The sequence below is a fragment of the Myxocyprinus asiaticus genome, chromosome 38 (genome assembly GCF_019703515.2).
Source record: "Myxocyprinus asiaticus isolate MX2 ecotype Aquarium Trade chromosome 38, UBuf_Myxa_2, whole genome shotgun sequence".
Classification (NCBI taxonomy): domain Eukaryota; kingdom Metazoa; phylum Chordata; class Actinopteri; order Cypriniformes; family Catostomidae; genus Myxocyprinus; species Myxocyprinus asiaticus.
Window position 1 is genome coordinate 17,668,041 of NC_059381.1, and position 23,445 is coordinate 17,691,485.

General features: G+C 37.4%; 1 protein-coding gene across 4 annotated transcripts in view; it reads left to right on the plus strand.

Annotated features, from left to right (window-relative positions):
* LOC127429003 (glutamate receptor 4-like) overlaps positions 1-23,445 on the plus strand; it is a 155,275-nt gene that overhangs the window by 108,099 nt on the left and 23,731 nt on the right. For 3 of the 4 annotated variants that reach the window (XM_051677716.1, XM_051677718.1, XM_051677719.1), the window contains exons 10-11: positions 4,400-4,606; positions 6,602-6,975. In XM_051677716.1, coding sequence (XP_051533676.1) covers positions 4,400-4,606; positions 6,602-6,975 — 581 coding nt within the window. Of the gene's footprint in view, positions 1-193; positions 2,812-4,399; positions 4,607-6,601; positions 6,976-23,445 lie in introns of those variants that run through there. The other variant, XM_051677720.1, reaches the window with a different exon arrangement.

The window sequence follows — 23,445 nt, forward strand, 5'->3', positions numbered from 1 at the left end:
CCAACACACCACTTAAAGCACTGCATGAATGGGACACATTGTGTGTTTTGTATTTTCTTATATACTCAGGAGACGATAAATAATAGTATCATCAATGTATTTGCACTGATTCGAGGGTGTAATGAACTGCAATATGTTCAGGCACATATGTGGTTTGGAGTGTCGCACCTGAAGCAAATCCTCCTCTTTTCAGCCCCTGGTGAAGAACCCCTTATTAAGAAACTGAGCAGCTGATGGACTCGGCAGAGGTGAAATCAAGCGCTTACTGAAGCATGGACAGAGAGACAAATCAGAACTGAAGGCAAAAACACTGAACCATGGATATTACATCCTGAGCCAAAATGTACACCACATAAGAAATCGAGCCATGGACAAATACAAAAAAAGCTCTTACAGGCAACTCAATCATGAATGGAGAAGAGCCATAGTGAAGCCGGAATTGGGAAGCTAGATGGAGCCATGGAAGCAAAATTATATCTTCATTTAGAATTTGGAGTGGCCCCAAAAAGTATTTAGACAGTTTTGAAAATTATGAAAAAGTTATGAAAATTCTCTCATTTACTCACTCATGCCATCCCAGTGTATGACCTTCTTTCTACTGCAGAACACAAATGAAGATTTTTAGAAGAATATTTCAGCACTGTTTGTCCTCACAATGTAAGTGAATGGGTACCAACATTTTTAAGCTCCGAAATGCACATAAAGCCAGCATAAAAGTAATCCATATGACTCTAGTGGTTAAATCCATGTCTTCAGAAGTGATATGATAAGTGTTGGTGAGAAACAGATCAATATGTTTTTTTTATTTATTTTTTTTACTATAAATTATTCTCCTGCCAAGTAGGTGTCAATATGTACAAAGGATGTGAATCTCCAAAAACAAAACAAGAAGAATGTGAAAGTGAAAGTGGAAATTGATGGTAAAAAATACTTAAATATTGATCTGTATCTCACCCACACCTATTACATCGCTTTAGAAGATATAGATTTAACCACTGGGTTCATCCACATCTGGGATGACATGAGGGTGAGTAAATGATGATAGAATTCATTTTTGTGTGAACTATCCCTTAAAATCACATTTAAAAATATATGAACACATTTTCATTGCATTAAATAACAAAATATCAAACAAAGTGGCTTCTGCAAACAAATGATGCTAGACTTCCACATCATTTCACTTTTCCTAGTCATTTTTCTAATTACTTGTAACTTCTGGTCCTAGGTCATTTTAAGTGGATGTATGAAGTCAATTTAGAAAGTATCCAAATCCTTTTGTCTTAATTTTGAAGAATATCTATTCTGTTATAATCTGAATCCTAACAAACTTCATATACTTTTTGGGCCACTGTATATCATGTGTATCAAACCAGAAGGAGCTGATTTTATAGAATGATGGTTGTGGGATGATTGCCATTTTGAAATATAGCATACTGCATAAATTCATAATTTTTCCTGTCCATTTGCATTTATTAGGTCTCTCAAAGCATATCATTGATATCCATCATGAATTCTTGTCATTTCCTGCTGTGCTTAACACGTATTATTTCCGATAACAGCAGATTTTAAGGTTTGAGTTCGTAAGTGATAAAAAACTTTGTGTTCCTTTAGTGAGAACATAATTTTGCATGGCTGCCTATACACCCGAGGCATGTAGCAGGAATTCAGATCTCCCACGCATGAGGTGTTACCTCCTGCCAAAGCTAAAATAAATGTTTTACCTGTAGAAAAAACAGGAACAAAAGCTGCCTTTTCCATGTAAAGAGAGAAAGATTTGAGGAGAAAGCGGCATTCTCATACATCAAACAAATTTGAGATGAAACAAATCTTCTGCTGACATTCAGTACAGAGCTCTCTATTTGCTGTGTGTGAAATATTAAGTTCTCCCTACTGGGCTTTCTGCCTTTCATAATTTTAGCCTCACCATATGGCTTAGAAAATGTTTGTAAAGGGGATGCACGTTTTCAGGATTTCGATGTAGATGTTCTGCCATTTTCTTTCAAGTAAACATTTTTATATGCTATATGACACCTGCACTGTTTTAGGTATTGTTTGTTATTACAGTACATCATACTGTTGAATAAAATGATTGTTTGTCTGTTGCCTTTGTCTGTTGCTGTTGCACAGTGCTTTTTCTTTTTTCTGCACTGTGATAATAAGAATAATATATTTATTATATATAGCGCCTTACAACAAACTCGATGTTGCTTTACAAAGCCCAAAATCATCTTTTGCTTCAACAAATGATTCAACAAATTTAAATGGATACTTTACCCAAAAATTGAATAAATAAAGAAATCTGCCATTATTCACTCCTAATGCTTATGTTGTTTCACACCCATATGACTTTCTCTTTTTTTCTGTGGAAAAAAAGGAGATGTTTTGGCATGATGTTCAGCCTCAGTCACTATTCACTTTCACTGTATGGAATAAAGATTCAATGTAGGTAAATGGTGATTGATACTAACATTTGACAATGGCTACTGCCTGACATTTATTTTCCTGTTAAAAGGAAGAAAGATGAGGGTGAGTAAATAATGACAACATTTTCATTTTTGGAGAACTATCCCTTCTATTTTTGTCTCATTGCGTATGACAAGTTTCTAAAAGTATATTTCTGTTCCAATGTTTGATAAAGGCATACAGTGCAATTGTAATAAATTGTGGTCCAATCTTTTATGGGTATATTTTTGTTTTGAATGATGTATAGTGCATAGATTTCTCATGTATAAAGCATGTGTTGTGTGCTCTATATAATATTATAATACTTGTAATTGTTGTAGCAGGTTTTACCTTTGTTATAAATGTTGTACCAACACAAAGAAGTACCAAATCACTTTCTCTGACTTCAGGGTTGGGAGGGTTACTATTGAAATGTATTCCACTACAGATTACAGAATACATGCTGTAAAATGTAATTTGTAAAGTATTCCGTTAGATTACTCAAGCTCAGTAACGTATTCTGAATACTTTGGATTACTTCTTCAGCACTGGTAGATTTTTTCACTTGTTTTGACTATAAAAACTCTGCCAGTACCGTAAGACAAAATACACATGTTAAAAATACATTAAACCTAAATAACTTATGCAGTGTTGTTTCTAAAACAAGATCAATCAAATTGATCTTGTTTTATGGATTTTTAGATATTTTTACAGGAAAACAATACAAAAATGATTATCAAGAATACAATTTTTGCACTAATATCAAAGGTCTTACTAGAAAAAAAGAAATTATGGTCTAACGTGAATTTTCTTGATAAAAAAATATGATCGTGCCTGGTAACATGCATGTAAATGGCTAGAAATAGCATTTTAGCTTAGCGTAAAGCTGAAAGGTTTATTTCTATTCCTTCTGCTCCAAACTTACTTGAAACTTACTTCTCTGTCTGCTCGTATGAATGTAACACATCATAAGAAAGTGTTTCATCACTGTTCAAATGCACTTTGGATCGCATCATTTATATGTATACATTTTTCCATCTGAAAGGGCTAAATATTAAATGAAACAAATGACAATAAAATGCAAAGTAATCTCTTCAGTAATCCAAATACTTTTTGAATGTAACTGTATTCTAATTACCAATGATTTAAATTGTAACTGTAGTGGGATACAGTTACTTATATTTTGTATTTTAAATACGTAATCCCGTTACATGTATTTCGTTACTCCCCAACCCTGTCTGACTTTCGGTTTCACTGTACCTCGTTGGTGGAATGACCTTTCCAACTCCATCCGTGAAGCAGACTCACTCTCTGTCTTCAAAAAACGGCTAAAGACACATCTTTTCCATGAGCACTTGACCATGCACTCATAAAAATTTTTTAAAAAAAACATTTATATATATTCTTGTTGCACCCTAATCTGTCTTGGATACTACTATTCTGATGCAAATGACACTTTGTTATGCAGCACTTTTCGTACTGCTGTCACCTTAAGATGAATCGCTTATGATGTATTCTTCTTTTGTAAGTCGCTTTGGATAAAAGCGTCTGCCAAATGAATAAATGTAAATGTAAATGTTATGAGCACATACACCCTTTCTTACACATTAAGCATTTATCTCATGAAGATATTTAAGATAACTGAAGACCTTTGGTTTTGATTTGTGAAATGTGGAAGAATATTGACTCATGACCAATATCTTTTTATTTTATTTTACGACCAGAGACATCTAGCTTTTGATTAGCAAATCAATCAGCCACATGCAAACATAGTAACTATAATTATCTTTAATAAGTCTTAAAAAACATCTTTATTCAATCGGCAATTGAGGAATAATTTTAATTTCATTGGTAATAAGGTACTAAACTGTAATGATTTGAAAATATATTCTGTTTATTTACTAACATTTATAACAAGTGGCCAGTTTGAACCATCTTTGTGCTCTTCTTCTTTCAGGAAGGGCCTTATGTAATGCTGAAGAAAAACTGGGAGCAGTACGATGGGAATGAGCAGTATGAGGGATACTGCGTGGATCTGGCGTCTGAAATCGCCAGACACATCGGTTTCAAGTACAAGATCTCCATCGTACCAGATGGAAAGTACGGAGCTCGAGACCCAGAGACAAAGATCTGGAACGGGATGGTTGGGGAGCTGGTGTACGGGGTAAATTATGTTCCTCTTACTTTTCACTTCACATTTTCTACTGACAAAAGTATCAGGTTTATAGTTGACATCTGTATGCTTCCATTGAATTCAAAAGAGGATTTGACCGATGTTAGTTTGGATTCTTGGGACAGGCAAGTGTGTCTAAAGCAGTCTAAAATGGTTAGTGGTCTTAGCTGGTCTTACGGCCTGTTCAGATGGCTTTTTTGGAGGATACTTTTAGCTGGTCAGACTGGGAGACCATTTTGCAGACCAGCTAAATCAGCTTGACCTGGCTTGGAGATCATCTTAAACCAGCTAAGACCAGCAAACTAGCTTATTTAGGTCTGCATGTCATTATTATGAATATCTTTGCTTGTTGGTTGTTGTGGTGTTGTGTGAAAGTAGCAATTTAGGAGTAAGAGATTTTCACTTCACAGGGTTCAGGTCAATTCACATCACCTGAGAATTAAGTTGATGCTTTTTAAGGGCAAATGTGCAGTTGTGGCAGACATCTCCATCAGTTAGCATGGGTAATTCGGCAAAATGGGTCAGAGGTGCTCTGACATATTGGGCTCTGGCCATTATGGGAGACACGGGTTTCGAGACCAGCCCGGGTCATGTTCCTAAAATGCGCAAGAAAGATTGTAATTTTACCTTTATTTTAACAATAATATCTTAATGTTATAACCTCACTGTAGAGTAAACAAAAAACAAACAAAAAAATGAAAGTATATATTTTCTACATGGAGGTTTAGAGAAATGCTTGGTGTGGATTTGAGCTGAAAGTCTAAACCTTGAGTATTGGGCCTGGGTGAGAGCAAAGCCTCTCAGCTCTGAAGAAAACAAAACAAAAAGAAAACAAGTTTTCAGAGGCTGGTCTTTATAAATGCACACTGCATAAAGCCAATGCTTGTCATCTGGTAGATTTATGCAGAGCACTGAAAAAAAAAAAAACACAAATCAAATTTCTTTTTTTTTCTTCCTCTTGAAAGTGTCGGGCAGTTATGAAAAACTTTAATTTCTTTTTTGGATTAGTCTTGCACAGCCCTGGTGATGTCTAAAGTGTCACTAAGTCACCAACAATAATCTAGTTTACCATGCAGCAAAAATATGCAGCCAGACTTTAGTCTCCAATTTCTTTTTTCCTGCCTTGTGCTGTAAGCATCTTTCTTCGCATTGATTAGTTTATCCCTCTCCTCTAAACCTTAGCCTCGGTATTAAGCCTCTTGGATTAACGCCTTGGATTTTTAAGCATTAATATGCAAAGCCCAGTTCAATTAAAGAAGCTGTCAAATACAGTATGATGTGAGGAGAGGTGAAAATCGACAGATTATTCTTCTCTCCTCTGAGAAGAGTACTGTTCAGATATGAGATCTCAGTTTTGATATAAAGACTGCAAATATTTAGTGTTGAATTAGATTATCCAGTCAAATTGTTTAGTTATAAATAGTAGCCATTATCTACTGTATGTTTTGTTTCTAAACAAGTGTGCATAGTGCACTTTTTGAAATGATGAATTTACTAATGAGTTCTTGTTTTACGGTGTTTAGAACGTAAAAAGAATTTAGAACATTGTTTAGTATGATGCTACGCTTTTGGTACAGCACTAATAATTATAGTTTATACAGTATACTGTATGTACATACTTACAATTCCACTATTTTTCTGTGACATATATTGTAAAGTTCAAGTGCAAACATGGCTTTACACTTACTGTATACAATATGATATGTATCCATACATGTGATATGTAGGAATTCATTAAAATATACAGTATGTGTCATATATGTGTGTATTTGGGGAAAATCTATGTTACATATATAAAAAATGACATTTTGTAATATTTGGAAATATTTTTGCATATACAGTACATACAAGAATGTGACAAATTTTTTATAAAAGTAAAATCCATACATGAACATATACTGTATGTTGTATATGTATTTACATATATTAGATTTCAGTATGGGACTGTATGCAATAAAATTAAGAAATACTTGTATAATTTTATAGAAAGCGGAAATCGCTGTGGCCCCATTGACTATCACTCTGGTCCGGGAGGAGGTCATTGACTTCTCCAAGCCCTTCATGAGCTTGGGCATCTCCATCATGATCAAGAAGCCCCAGAAGTCCAAACCGGGTGTCTTCTCCTTCCTGGACCCATTGGCCTACGAGATCTGGATGTGCATTGTGTTCGCCTACATCGGCGTGAGCGTGGTGCTCTTCCTGGTCAGCCGCTTCAGCCCGTACGAATGGCACACCGAGGAGCCCGAGGAGGGTACTGATGGTCTGCCAAGCGACCAGCCCCCCAATGAGTTTGGGATCTTCAACAGTCTCTGGTTTTCCCTGGGAGCCTTCATGCAGCAAGGTTGTGACATCTCACCCAGGTCAGCAACTCAAACCACAAATTCAACTTTGCAAACTCATTCTTGTTTGAAATATATGAGAGAGAGAAAAAGACATATACATCACTAGAAATGACCAGGTGATCTTACAGACATTTTCTGATATGGTAATATCCGATACCTGAAATAGATTCCTTTCTCTAGTTTCCACAGTGATATGATGATGAGTTTTGAAGTTTATCCAAGCTTGAATTAAAAAAACAGAGATACCTGGCTGTTTTCAGATGAGATCTTGCATTACCAGTCCCTGTTTGTTCATTGTGTCTGCATTCAATCACTGATATGATCATATTCCATTTGTGTTTAGCAAGAGTCGGTGTTAATTTTTTTTTTTTCACTCTGTATTTATCAAATGCATCATCCCAGTCTCACAGCCTCTAGCTCAAGGTTTCTCAACCTATTCCCTACATTAAATTACCTGCTCTAAACAACATGTCTCACCTATGCCTCAGCGCTCATTATAAAACAGATAGTCATGGTACTCGATGCTGACTGGTCAAAACAGTGGTCGCGCTGTGAAAAATACACAATATAGTTACAGCTATGACCCTTTTACCATAAAACTGCACAGCACCCATAGCGGATCGTTATTTTGTTGCATAGTAACATTTTGTTAAGTTGGGGACTGTGGGATGAATTGCGCCACAGTTGCGCCACATTTGCGCATGCTATTTCATCGCAGAAACCTGTGTCTTATTCACAAACCACTGGCAATCTAGTTTAAGCAGATAATCTAGTTTAAATCTAGTTTAATTAATTTATTGGATCGGGCATTAATTCAGCGCAGATGGTGCATGCAAATTAATGGCACTTTTACTTGGTGCAATTCATTCTTAGTGAATTCCCCCCATATCTTCTAGTAGAAAGATGGCAATTAATGAATTTGTTGAATAGAATAGAATAGAATAGAATAGAATAGAATAGAAATATATTTTAAATAATGTTGAATATAAATAATGTTTTAAATAAACTTTTTGTCCTTAATATTCTTATTAAGTAGTAGCCATTTTATGAGTGCAATAAGGCACTCAAGGTTGTGATATATTGTAAATATATTGTGTAACAATAGCCTATAGCCGTGCCTACAGGTATATTCACAGTATAGCTTGGCCTTTCATACCCTATTGCTCAAGTCAGAAACTGAGGTGTCATACCAAGTCTGCACTGCACTTTGATTAATCTCACCATCAATGTAGTCAATGAGGGCCTGGTTGGGAAACAACCTGATTGATCATTGTCCATTGCTATGTATTTCTGATGTCCACATATCGCCTGTCTGTCCTGCTGGCCAGTTGTTGAATCTCAAAGAAAATGCTCAAAATCATTTTTTCTCTGTTTGGCAGTTTGTTTTATTTATTTTCCTTCACCTGCAGGTTTAACATCGGTTCGCTGCAACAGTACTAGCTCTCACCCCCACCCTCTCTATACTCTGTGTGTGATAAACACCTGCATGACCATGATAGAGCTCTTTAAGAAGTGTTATCAAGAGAAGAGAGAAAAAACAGGCTTTATTTTTCAGCCCCCGCAAGATAAGAAATCACTCATGACAGGACAAGGGGAAGAGAAGAGCAGTATGCACATGGAGGAAGACAGCAGGTACTTAGAGTGCCGTCAAAACCATAGAGTCAATCTGTTCTACTCTATAGCCTGCATATCACAGTGCTGTAGAGGCCCTATGGTTTTGCTTTAGTATAAGAGGACCCATTTAGGACTATAAGAATCATGCACATCATCATTGTTGCATAGTACTAATAGGTCATTCTATGAAACGGGAGTCTTTTCCAGTTTAAAATAATTTTTTTGTAAGATATTAAACATTCTATCAGAAAAATTATTTATTAACATTGTGTTACTAAATTGCATTGTGCCATCTCAAGCTAAATTAATACTTTTCAAAATATACCTTCATAACAGTGTTGATGGAAACAGGGTTGACAGTTTAGAGAAAGGTAACAGGGTGGATAGTACCAGGGTTAAGTTTACAGAATGGTAACAAGGTTGATGGTAACAAAGTTGACAGTTTACTGAAAAGTAACATGGTTTACAGTTTATAAAAAGTAACAGGGTTGATGTAACAGAGTTGATAATTTACAGAATGGTAACAGGGGTTGATGGTAACAAGATTGTCAGTTAAGAAAACATTTACCTGGGTGGATAATAATAGAGTTGACAATTTACAGAATGGTTACAGGGTTGATGGTAACAAGGTTGAAAGTTTAGAAAAAGGTAACAGGGTTTAAAGTTTAGAGAAAGGCAACAGGGTTGGTGTAACAAGATTGACAATTTAAAATGAAACGTAACAGGGTTGATGTAACAAGGTTGACAATTTATAGAACGGTAATAGGGTTGTTGGTAACAAGGTTGACAGTTTACAGAATGGTAACAGGGTGGACAGCAACAGGGCTGACAGTTTAGAGAAAGTTAACTGGGTGGATAGTAACAGATTTGACAGTTTACAGAATGGTAACAGGGTTGATGGTAATATGGTTGAGAGTTTAGAGAAAGATAACAGGGTTGATCATTTAAAAAAAGTTATTACATGTGTCTCTGGATTACCCGATTATGATTGGTCAATGGTGCCATCTAGTGGTCTGATATTTCTAAGTAACAACCGCACATCCCGGGATTAAGACTGGTCATCCGGGTATTGCGAGTCATTTTTCCTACTTCTCGGATCACTGTGCGATCCCTACAAGTAAGTTAATATAATAATTTCAACTCAAATCAGTGTTTCGTGTCCATTTATTTATATATTTGACAAGAAGACTTGTAATAAGCTGTATAATTAGCAATTGGATGGTCATTATTTACAAAATAAACACCAACAGAACTCCATAGTAATATAGTAAACATACACATGGTAAGCGCTGATATCAGCTATTCATTGTTAATGTCATTTTTTACACATATGTATAGAGGGACAGAAATGGCACCCATTTTGTAGAATGACTCTAAAAAAGATTCATGCACTGAATTAATGCTAAGCGATTAAATGTCTTTAAAAAGGGGTACAAATAATTCCATTAATTTTCTTTAGTACATGCCATTAATTCTGTTTAGTCAGCATGTGTCTTCACCTTAATGTTCCTGATTTAGACTAGATGACGCAGTAGCACAGCAGCATAACCCGAGTGTCTGTACTTGTCCTTTCCTCCTCCACATTGACTACTAGCATACTGCTTATTCAAATGTTCAGATTTGATTTTTGAAGATTTTAATATGTTCTTAATAGTTATATGCATATTTAAAGGGTGTGATTAGAAGGTGCACAGTTTGTGTTTGAATAATTTACCAGTGTATTGTCTGTTCATGAACAACATACAGTATAGTTGGTGTTTTTTGTTTTTTCCACACTCCAGATTTAGGCACTGGTTTTGTCCCATCTTATTTAATTTAATTTACATATTTATGATTTATTTTTTTACTGTTGATCTAATGTGTACAATTGCTGGAAAAAGTATGTGAACCCTCGGATTTACCATGGATTTCTGCATAAATTGGTTTTAAGTCACACCAATAGACAAAAACATTCTGCTTAAACAATTAACACTCACAAACATTTTATTACATTTTCTTGTCGTTATTGAGAACACAGCGTAAACATTTATTATGCAGGGTGGGAAAAGTATGTGAACCCTTGGATTTAATAGCTGATTGACCCTTTTTCAGGAAACAGCAGTATTTATTTTTGTAATTCTGTTTGGTGATGGTTGTGGTGCAGCAATTAAACACTTCACCTTTAATTAAGTTTTATTCAGCACCACTCTATTAGATGTAACCTTCTTGTTCACACTTTCCATAGAAAATTAAAGCGTTTCTGAGAAAGATAAATTATTAGAATGATGTGGGAATGATGGGGTATGAAAATACTGAGGATGTCTTCTGTGATGGGGCTGGACAGGGTCATAACTCTTGACTGTCTCCCTGTTGTGTTTTTGGCTCAGGCGGCTGACAGGTGTCATCAATAGACAGGCAGAGCAGCCTCAGAACACCCAGCATCTGGCATGCACGTTATTGCGGCAATTTTGTAGTCATAATGCATGTGGGCAGCAGACATTATCAGACATGGGAGGATTAAAAATAAAACTCATTTTCAGATTGCTAACACACACACACACACACACACACACACAGCCAGTGAATGAAGCCCCTTGAAACTGCAACATGGGATGAACAGGGAATTAAGATATGCTAATGATAATCATGGGTTTGGTATGTGGTTGTTAGATTGTGTCACAAGCCAAAAACTTTTGGATAAGCTATTTCTGTCACATTTGTATTCTCAGGTCACCCATTCCCTGTAGTCTTCGTGCTTCTGTGACCGGAGTCCTTGAAGTGCTTTGATTGCACTGACTGAGTAATTTCAGAGACATTATAAGGTGAAGGAGACAGACCGCTTGTAGAAAATGTATGGGAGAAATTGTAATGCTCACTATGGCAGTTGTTGAAATGGAAGTTTCACCTTTGAGTTAAAATAAGCAATCACCTATTTGATAGATTGTTTTCTCTAGAATTAACATGCACATTAATGAAACCAGCCTAAAAAAAAATATTTTTTAGTGTGATTTGAGCTAAAGAATTAACATTTATTATACAGTTGTTGCCAGATTGTAGCACTGATTTGAAATATGTTATTGAAATGTGATCTTGAAACAGTATTGGAGAGTTCAGTCTTTCACCATTCAAATGGATTGGAGCTGTACTTGTATGCCTATTACCAACATACTGTACACTATAAAAAAATAAATTAAAAAAATGGTAATATGCAGTTGTTAGCTTTAGGATTTATTTCTGTCTGATCTAAGCCTTAACAATTACTTTTGTTTGTGTAACATAATGTACTTAGTTTGATTCAGTCATTTTAAATAATACTTTTGACTCAAATAAAACTTCATAAAGTTCATTAGAACCTGATCATTTAGTTACCTGACAAAAAATAAATAAATTACAGTGTAGAAAATAGCTGCACAGGGGCAATACCAAGATAGTCGCAGAGTGAATTGACTTTAAATGGATTTGGTTTGGTATGCGGTGTGTTAGACTGTCACGAGTCAAAAACCAGACTGATCACACTGTGAATTCAGCAACAATAGATCAAAAGTTAAGATGCTGAAATCAGTCTGTGCTTACTGAAATTCAATCCAGTGCCCCCAGTGGCTGAAGCTGTAAGTGTTGTTGAGCTTACAGTATATGGGCACGTGTGAGCTCTAGTTTCCAAAATGTCCACAGAGTGGTGACAAAAGGAAGTTGTATTTAGTCTTAAATTTTATAACACATTCAAGAGGAATGCATATTTTTTTAACCATAAAGCCTATCCCAAACCCCAACCCTAAACGTCAGTGGAGTACAAATGTAATTTTAGAGCGAAAATGCAACCTCCAAATCACGGTCACCATTGTTTATGTGAATGTGATTACATGGGACCAGAACCCGTGTTTTGGAGGCTACTTGCACATTCAGCTATCAGTAGCATTAGAGGAAAAGTTAAACACAATTGAACTGATGCAAAAAATGTCTAATGGGGGATGCCGCTTGTCAGTAATTCGGTAGAATGGGGTTTATTTCAGGGTACATGAATGTTCATAAGCAACATATCAATTTCCAGTGTGATCATGCTGCAAAAACTCAGTCAAATGGCTAAAGCTTTAACATTAGCCATCTCTGGCACGTCTGTATTTCCTCCCATTCCCTCTGGTCTTCATTCTTTTGTGACCTAAGTACACAAAGTGCTTTGAATGCATTAGCTGAGTACTATTTATTTGCAGAGGTGGGTAGTAATGCAATACATTTACTCCATTACATTAACTTGTGTAACTTTTTTGGAGTAAATTTACTTTTAAAAGTAGATTTAATGGTGAGTACTTTTTACTCTTACTCAAGTGAAATTCTAATGAAAAAAATGTACTCTTCATTACAATGGGGAACGTTACTGTCGTTACATTACTGGTTTTAATTCAATAAGTGTTAAATGCGTACTTTATTGAGAAATTTTTGAATGTGACTTTTACGGCACCGTAACTTTACAGTGCCACTCTGTCACTCGACTCAAGGTCATCACTGCAGTAACAGCAGTAAGCACTCGAAACAAACACTTTCTTTGTTTCACACAGTGAAAATGAAGAGTTACGTTTATGCACAGGGTTGGGGAGTAACGAAATACAAGTAGCAGGAATACATATTTAAAATACAAAATATAAGTAACTGTATTCCACTACAGTTACAATTCATTCAATCACTGGTAATTAGAATACAGTTACATTCAAAAAGTATTTTGATTACTGAAGAGATTACTTTGCATTTTATTGTCATTTGTTTCATTTAATATTTAGTCCTTTCAGACGGAAAACATTTATCCATAAAAATGATGTGATCCAAACAGCATTTGAACAGTGATGAAACACTTTCTTATGATGTGTTACATTCATACGAGCAGACAGAGAAGTAAGTTTGGAGCACAAGAAATAGAAATAAACCTTGTGTAAATTGTCAGCTTTACGCTAAGCTAAAATGCTATTTCTAGCCATTTTACATGCACATGTTACCAGGCATGATCATATTTTTTTATCAAGAAAATTTACGTTGGATCATAATTTCTTTTTTTCTAGTAAGACCTTTGATGTTAGGGCAAAAATCGTATTCTTGATAATCATTTTTGTATTGTTTTCCTGTAAAAATATCTAAAAATCCTTAAAACAAGATCAATTTGATTTATCTTGTTTTAGAAACAACACTGCATAAGATATTTAGGCTTTTCAGAGAACGTATTTTTAACGTGTATTTTGTCTTACTGTACTGGCAGAGTTTTTATAGTCAAAACAAGTGAAAAAATCTACCAGTGCTGAAGAAGTAATCCAAAGTATTTAGAATACGTTACTGACTTTGAGTAATCTAACAAAATACGTTACAAATTACATTTTACAGCATGTATTCTGTAATCTGTAGTGAAATATATTTAAAAAGTAACCCTCCCAACCCTGTTTATGCGATGCCTTCATTCAACACCAAAAAAAGCGTGAATTTCAGCATACAGAATTACAGATTCAACTAAGAAAACACATTGTGGTAACTTGTGGTGATAATGATAATGTGGGCTTGTTTGTTATTGTAATGGTCAGTTCAGCATGATTCTGTACCTACGGGCTCTTTTGACCTCAGTGCTGCAATATATCAGTGCACATAAATCCATGTTACAAACTGTCTACAATGGACGCGAGTGATGTCGCGTCGCAACATCATTCGGACACATCCATTGTAGACAGCGTCATTGATTATAATGGGAGCAATTTGTTTTTGTCGCATTATGCCGCGCCGCTCGCATCTGAAGAAGACAGAACATTATTTTGCTCTGCTGATCGTTTGCTTGATAATGCAGCTCAAGCATACAGCCATATGCGTTATAAAGCACGCGTGCGATGCGTTTTTCTTATGGACAACAGAGAACAAGCTCTAAACTAAAATAAGCCTAAATGCGCTTCTAAACACAGAGATAAGGTGCAACTTCACTTTTTATTGCACAAAACTAATGATCTAAATTATTTTCTTAGTGTATCTACTGTAAGCAACAGAATATACTGAACTAAGAATCCATGCAGGACTTTATAAAGTTGTGAAATAGCGACATTAGGCACTCAAAATGCTTGATCTTGATCATAACTAAGAATATACTGTATAATATTATACATAATAATATAATTGAGCCTGTGAGACATTTAGTTTTTTCTGTAATAATTGCTAGGAACGTTTCCAAACTTTTCTTCTAATTTTCAAACCCAATCAGTCAAGCATCCTTAAAGTGATAGTTCACCCATAAATAAATATTCTGTCATCATTTAGACTCACTCTCATCGTTTCAAACATTTGTGTCTTTGTCTTCTCTGGAACCAAAAACAAGGTGTTTTGCAGAATGTTAGGGACTGACATCCTCTGTCACCATTCACTTTCAAAAATGACAAACAAATGGAAGTGAATGGTGACTGAGACTAAAATTCTGTCTAACATCTCCTTAATTGTTTCCAAGGCATACTGATGACATAGGCACATGATTCATGCACGCAAGGTGTTAAAATTTATAATCAGATCTTTGCAATGTAATTTGCAATGTAACTAGTTACTCACTACTTTAGTAATAGTTTAATTCGATACTTTCTTACTCTTACTCAAGAAATTATTTACATTAGTACTTTTAATTCTACTTGAGTAATTAATTTTTAAAAGACTTTGTACTTTTACTTGAGTACAGTTTTTGACTACTCTACCCACCTCTGTTTATTTGAGTGTGTACAGCTAAGGTATGTTTTTCAAGAATGCTTGTGTTTGCAGGTGTAGTATATACATATATATATATATATATATGTAAAGAGGAGGGGAAGTATGGAAAATATGAGGTTATTGTTGGTCAGAAAAGATGTAATTTTGCATCCTGTCAGCTTTTCTATTTCCTCAGCACCTATGACATCATTTTATAAAACAATTTTTTTAGCATGTCATAAAACAATTTTACCTTTTTCACTTGCTTGTCTCTCTCTATTCCCCTCTCTCTCTCTTGCTTTCTTCTTCTGTCCCTGCTTTTGTATTTTCTGGTCGATCTTGTTCCAATAATTGCCTCTATTCAGTGACTTATTTTTTTCCTCAGATGGCTTGGAAATGATTGTAGGGATAGGATGAGAGAGAGATCATGGGAGTAATGTAAGGATATGATTCACTCACCAGGCCAGTGCTGTAACAGTGACAGAAATGAGAGAGTGGAGATTACAGCGTTAGAGCAGAGGAAGCGTCGCCCCAGGTTCTCTCCATGCCAAAATGATCATTTCAGCACTCAAATCATTTATCTACATAAGACACTCTGGGATAAAAGTTGATACCCTCGAACTGTAATTTCCTTTTTTAGATTTATGACCAAACATAGATTAAATGTATCACTGAAATAGCGTGTTTTTGTGCCCTGTAATGTTCAGGCCAAACTGATCATTGCAAATAATCATTTTCTTAATCCATTAAAACACATCTAAACATTCTTAAAACAAGATACATTTACTTGAGAAGCAAAACAGTGTAAGATAATAAGACAATATAAAGGTTAAGTGCACCCAAAAAAATGCAAATTATGTCTCCATTTATTCACCCTCATATTGTTCCAAACCCCATGACTTTCTTTCTTCAATGGACCACAAGAGGATACATTTTGAAGAATGTTGATGCTGCTCTTTTTTTCCATACAATGAAAGAAATGGGGGACTTAGGCTGTTGATTTTTAACATTCTGTCTAACATTTCCTTTTTTTTTTCTATGGTACAAAAAGCACTACTAGTACTACTTGGGGACTATTCTTTAAGCTTATTTTATTAACCCAGTGCCAATATGTTTTTCTTGTTTTAAGCACAAATCTCACAAAATTTGTTTAACCTCGTGTACACATGAGTGGCTGTTGTATTTTGGCTTCGCTATACGCAGCGCATAGTTTAATTTCATTTAAACTGACTGATCTCAGTTCATGAGACTCTTGGCTATCGGTAAAGGGTTAAAGTTTCGACATGGCACTGATCACAGCGGAGTTTGTCTTTGGGAGAAACACCAACAAAACTACATCTGGTAAGAAGCCTAATTAGGTTTTTACATTGAAACCTATTTGAGTCAAAAGATTCTCTAGATTCATCCGATATGCCATTTTTCAAATTTGAGCGATTTAATGCGAAACGCCACGCTGCTAAACACAATGTACACTACTGTGCACAATAGCACAAGGTTTTCATTAGAAATCCTATATTTACTGTGCATTTTCACATTGAGCGAAAAAAAAAAATGCTTTCAGAGGCTTTATATAGAGTTAGGATGAAAATAAGGTGCATTTTGAACTGTTCTGTGACCAGTGCAGACAGGTAGCAAACTGGAGGTTAAGTCATTCCCTAAATAGAGATCAAGGGAGCATCCTATAGCTGTCCTATGAAGCCAAGTGCATTCAATCCATACTTCCTGTCAAATGTTTAGTTTCATGCTGCAGATGATGTTTGAACCACTCAACATGGTTGGCAGATATGGGGCAATGGTAATCAGCACTTAGATTCTGAATTTATAACGTATGATTTTATTTTAACATGGTTGGCAGTTCTCGCTCTCGATGGGGAGCGTGGTAAGTTGTGCATGGATCGCGGAGAACAGCATGAGCCTCTCGTGCTATGAGTCTCCGCGATGTCATGCACAGTGAGCCACGTGATAAGAAGCGTGGTTTGACTGTCTCAGAAGCAGAGGCAACTGAGACTTGTCCTCCGCCACTCGGATTGAAATGAGTAACCGCACCACTACAAGGACCTACTAAGTAGTGAGAATTGGGCATTCCAAATTGGGAAAAAGGGATACAAATCAAAAACAATTTTTTTATTTTTTATTATTATGCTAATTTCTGATTGGTAATATGCTTCAGCCCTGCTATGTTTGACAGTGCAAAGAGAGAACATTGAGATTTGGTTGCCAAAGTAGAAAAAAAACATATAACATATAACATGTAACATAAAAGTCAAATCAAATCAAATAATTTTTAATTGTATAGTTTTTTTATTTGTGCTTTTCCCAATACACATTGTTCCAAAGCAGCTTTACAGAAAATCAGCTGGGGATCCCCTTTTCTCCCAATTTGGAATGTCTGTAATATCTCAAAAACATGAATAACCAACACTCCCGGAAATATAATAAACAATTTGATAAGAAAATCAGACTTTCTTTAGCTTGGTAATGTTTAAAATTTCACAACTTAGTCCTGCTGTCCTCATATGTGGGCATACATTTTTAGGAAAACCATTTACTGTATATAATATATATATATATGTACATTTATTAGGTGCTACTAGTTACAAATCAAAAAGGGAAATGGAAAATGCACACAGCATTCATGCTTGGGTCTCAGGATGTTAAAACAAAAACAAGAAACAATGGGGTAAGAAAAGTAAATTTATTTCAAACTATATTCTCTGTAAACAAGTCTTAATATCTTGTGCATTTTTTTACCTCAAACAAATATATGTTGTTTTCAAGGATGCTCAGATATTTTTAGCAGAAAACAAGACAAAAATACTGATTAAGAAAAAAATTCCAGTGATCTAGTTGTTTTCAAAAAAGAAGACGCCGTGTGCTGTATCTGACAAAGTGAAGGGATAAAAATTGCTACTAAATATGAATGAATGTATTTCAATTGGGTAATGTGTGAGCTTGCTTTTTTATTTTTCCAATTTGCCAGAGGAAGCAGAGATCAGTAACGTGGAGCATGATTGTGAATGACTCTGGTCTCATGCATGGAGAAATTGATTTGCAGGTATTAAATCTTAATCAGGGCAGTAGAGAGGAAGCCATGAATAAATAAAATGCTGGATGCTTACTGTGGCTTCAGGCAGTAACCTTTCCATTTACCTACAGCATGTCAAGGTCTCTCTATTCCTTTCTCTCCCTGTGTCTCGCTCGCTATTGTTTTCTCTCTCTCTTTCTCACTTTCGTTTTGTACTCTCTCCAGTCCACCACAAATCTAACCCCATTATACCTCTGCTAACATTTTAGAATGTATTTTCAATTTTCCAAAAATTCCCTCGCTCCAGAACACACATGTTGATGTGTCTTTTGCTATTAGTGATCTGTATCAAGCTCTGTTGTGAGTAATGCACAGGGTTTCACTGAAGTAATGCACCCCATTTCACAGCTCTAATGGCACTGCTTTGATAATGAGCTGTTTTGAGGGACGCACTGGTGATAGTTTGCCTGTATTGTTTGGATGTGTGAAATCCAGAGAGATAGACTCTCATCATTGAGCTGTGATCAGAAGGTCTGTATTACAAGAAATGACATGATGAGGGACCAGAGAGAATGCCTATTTGTTCACGGATCGTACGTCTTTATGAATGACACTGTATGCCAAACAGCAGGGCTGTGGAGCGGCCCGAGGGGTGACTCACTTGTTTCGTGTCCACTCAATTTAGGCTATTATTAAATTGGCTTTGTCTCATGAAGTCAAATCAATTAGCCATGGTTAACGCGAGCCGTGGCCCATCTGATCTTTGGACGTCAACAGGCCTGAATGGTGTCTGCATACAGGTTAATGTTTAGCGCCAACTAACGCTCTCGCTGTGATACACATGCAGTCAAACATTTTATCTGGGATTTCAACATCTCAAGTTACAAAATGTACTCAGATTCAGACTTCGCAATGTGGGTGGGTGACAGCAATGTGACCCATTCTTAACTTTAATTCAATTTTTACTGGAGAAATTTGATCATTTTCCAAATTTAAAATTGAATACATTGAATTAAACCTCCAACATAATGAATGATTGAAAACTCTTTCCCTTAATGGTGTTTTATTAACAATGTTCTGGAGGAGCAAGTTCATCTAATCCGACCAATCACACAGCCAGAGCAAGAGTATATAAACAGCTGCTTATTTCTATGTAGCATTGAGAGTTTCCAGCATTCGGCCCCGACCATTGCCCACGAACAGACCCATGCAAGTGATCAGATCGTCGGACTGCAACTCCTCTGCAAAGCTGTCTAAATCATCTCATTTTTACAGAAGCTGCCACAGCAGCACATTTGTTTCACAGCATCGACTGCTACTACTTAAGTGCTATTTTTACTGTCTTTCCTCCTAATATATTCTTTCCATCCGGAGTGGTCCGTTCGCTTGAAGCTCCTTCCGCAAACCGGCTACTTCGGTGCCTCATACACGTGAAACCGGTCTCTATGACTGTTCATATGTTCTCTTATCTAAACCTCCCACCCGGAGCGGTCCATCGCGTGAGCTGTTTCTGCGAATGGGTGCCGCTCTGACTTCACGCTATGTGAGCTCTACTACAGCTCCATATGAATGAGTGAAACATAGATTAACTATTTAATTCAACCATCATGCCAACGCTCCCCAGCATTTCAATCTGGTTTTCCTGCACAGGTGATTCCTGTCAGCCTCATTACCTCGCTATGCAGCTCATTTAGGGCGTGATCCATTCAGCGATTCCATTTTGAAGTCATCTTCCAACATAAATATCATGATTGTTCTTCATGATGAGTTTGAGGAGCTCAGCATGAAAGCTGAAGGAGCTGCACTTGCAGCGCCAGCCATAGGCTGGGCTCCGATTCTCCGGGGGTCGAGTGGAGCATTCCCACTTCATAAAACTATTGCTATGCGACGCTTCACATGTGTAAGATGTACATCGTACAGCAGGTGGTGGTAATACTCCTAAGGAATGAATGGCCACAAGCGAATCCTTCAATAATGATTGATCGCAAGTCCATTTCTCCCACATTCCATAGGCAATGCAGAGCCAAAGCCCTTTTATTCTAATGACTTTTCTATGCCATTATTCACTTAAGCCGTAATAATCTCTCTAATTACAATAACTCTTATTACAAAAACTTCTGCCGCAGCAGCTCCCGCTCTGACCACTCTAGAGCTCACTATAGCTCAACATAGCCTATGTCCGAACAGACACAAGCCAATTTCTGCCCCATAAGAGGCGGATTGCGCACCACGTCATACTCATTCATAAAACATTCCACAAACGTGTCTCGCCTCACAGCATTCAAGCTCGCCTCGCAGCCTGAATACACGAAGCAAGCGCTTCTACAACTATAATTTCATTTACAGACAGTCTTCTACTTTTGCCAGAATCATCAGATTACAAACTCTTAACAAGCTCAATCATAGAACCTAATGGATGCATGACTTTAAGAAGCGTTCAGTAATCTGTCATAATCTTACGATCCACCCAAGTTTAAAGCAACGGGCTTAAATCGACGCTGGATGATTTGGTTCGGCTCCTCACTTATACTTCAATATTTCAGTTTTCCGTAGAAATGATTACAGGTCATCAATATAAACAAGTCGTTTTATTCCATGAGCACTTAACCAGTCACTAATTAAAAAAAATTGCACTTTAATCTGTTTTGAATACTATTATGATGCTAGTGAAACTTTGTAATATGGCACTTTTTCGACCACTGTCTCCTTAAGATGATTCGCTTACGTCTTCCTCTTTTGTAAGTCTCTTTGGATAAAAGCGTCTGCCAAATGAATAAATGTAAATGTATTCACCTCACTACTGCAAACGGCGCCCAGATAGCATCTATTAAATCCATCCCTCAGGTACAAACTCCAAATGATTCATACGTCCTCATCAAACAAGACGATTCACCCCGAGTTAATGAAACGAATCGCATTACGTTGGAAAACAATCGACCAAACTCCAACCATACATCTAAGTTAAATAAACTCCAGACTATAGTATTTATCTGGGTACGTAGTACGCAACTGCGGCATCTTTTGGGCCGTTCGACTAAACCTTTCACTACACCGCAAACAGTGCAATGTGCTATCCAAGCGCCGCAACTGTGGCATCTTACAGCCATGCGACAAATTCCCACTACACCGCAAACAGTGCAAATGTGCTGTACAGGTGCTGCAACTGCGGCGTCTTTCAGACCATGCGACAAACTCCCATGACACCACAAGCAGTGCAAACGTGACATCCATGTACCGCAACTGCTGCATCTTTTTGGGCCATGTGACTAAACTTATACCTAACCTTCCACTATAATAAAAAACAGCACAAATGTCCAAGCTTACTGAGCTCCACCCGCCATTCAGATGCAGTATGGGCTCTCCCGTTTGGACGCAGTGTGAGCCTACGCAATTTGGCCTCAGGTTCTCCCATTCGAATCGTAGTGTGGGCCCTCCCATTCGAACACAATGCAGGCTCTCCCGTTCGATTTGCAGTGTGGGCTCTCCCATTCAAATGCAGTGTGAGAATTCACGTCATTCACTCCGTGGGCTCTCCTGTCCGAAACGCAGTATGAGCTCTCCCATTCGAGTGCAGTGGTTGTACAGTAATCTTAAAAGACTCTTAGCATTTCCCGTTAACCTTCGCATCGACTTTTCTTTCACCTTTTGCTTTCCTTACAGGCGTGTATAATGTAATAAGCCATGTGTGCCCCACTTGATACGAACACAGCAGTGCCCCACTTGGTACTGCCGCAGCAGTGCTCCACTTGCTAATGTGCCACAGCGCCCGCCCATGTTCGATACTGCCACAGCAGTACCTCTTTTAGGTTTTGATACTGCCGCTCTACATGACAACCACTACACTGCAAACAGCGCAACGCACCATCCAAGCGCCGCACCTATGACTTCTTTCGGGCCATGTGACAAAATCCTACCACACTGCTGTGGCATGGGGGGCATGGTCATGTTTCTGTCTGTGGGAGAGGAAAAGTGGTAAGGCTCATCACCTGGGTTGTAATTACTCTAACACCTGTCTCTCATTGTAGTGATTGTGGAGGGAGACCTGATAAGGCATGCCAGAGCATCAGAGTGGAGAGAGAGAGGCAGAGGAAAGTGGTATCTGTGTGTCTGGCCACAACAGATAAAAAGACTGTATTTGTTTAAGTTCCTTTGGGATACTGAGAGCCGGTTATATTTATCTGTATGTGTGTGTGTGAGAAAATAAATACTCACTGCCCACGAACTAAGGTCTATCCGAACTGCAAACAGCGCAATGCACCGTTCATGGGCCACAGCCATGGCACGTCTTTTAAGCTATGCGTCTAAGCATCCACGGCCCCATTACCTACATCGTGGCACTCATACCAAACGAACCATTACCACCCAGTGATCAACACAATCACCCGTTTCAGGTCATCCCTAAACATTTCACCATAAGCCCGCACCTCTGCACCAATCAATTTCAATAGAACATAGCCTACCATACGCCCTCACGTCAAATGCCATGCTTCACGACTCAACCCATTCGTTTTGCAAAGTGAATTCTCATATATACGCAGCATAAAATTTGCATGAAACACAGGCTCCTCTGGTTAAACTTTGTGAGGTCCCGTGCTCTAGGATTCAGCCTGTTTCATTTCACATATGGATCTCTTTAAAATTCAACATTTATTCATTTTCTCAAGAATTAACTGTTCTACCATCGAATGCTGTATGGGACCACACCTGCAGACCCAGCCGCCTCACAGCTCCAGGCAAGCTCAGTCATAATACAGCTAAAATATTTCCATGAATCGTACACTTTACCTTCGAACGCAGTGCGGTCCTGCACCGAGGATCCACCCGTTCATATTGCAAATGCACATGCAAGTCCGCATCCTAACATTACTTCACATACATTCCAGTCACTTAATCTACCATACAATAAAGCCTAAGGTATCCGCAGATGCCACGCTTACCAAGGCTCTCTCAACAAGTGCCTTTGCAGGTGTCTTGCAATACCCAATTGCGGGGGAATTCTAAAACACATCTCACACAGGGCTCGCACCATTCACCGCATGAGCCCTTCCATCAAACCAAGACAGGAGGGAGACTTAAGGTCAGCCTGGGCAGCCAGGATTCATGCCTCCATCCAGGGTGACCCTGCCCTTTCTCAGGGGTGCCCCCCGCGTTAGAGTGTAATGATCCCTCCTGTGCACAAT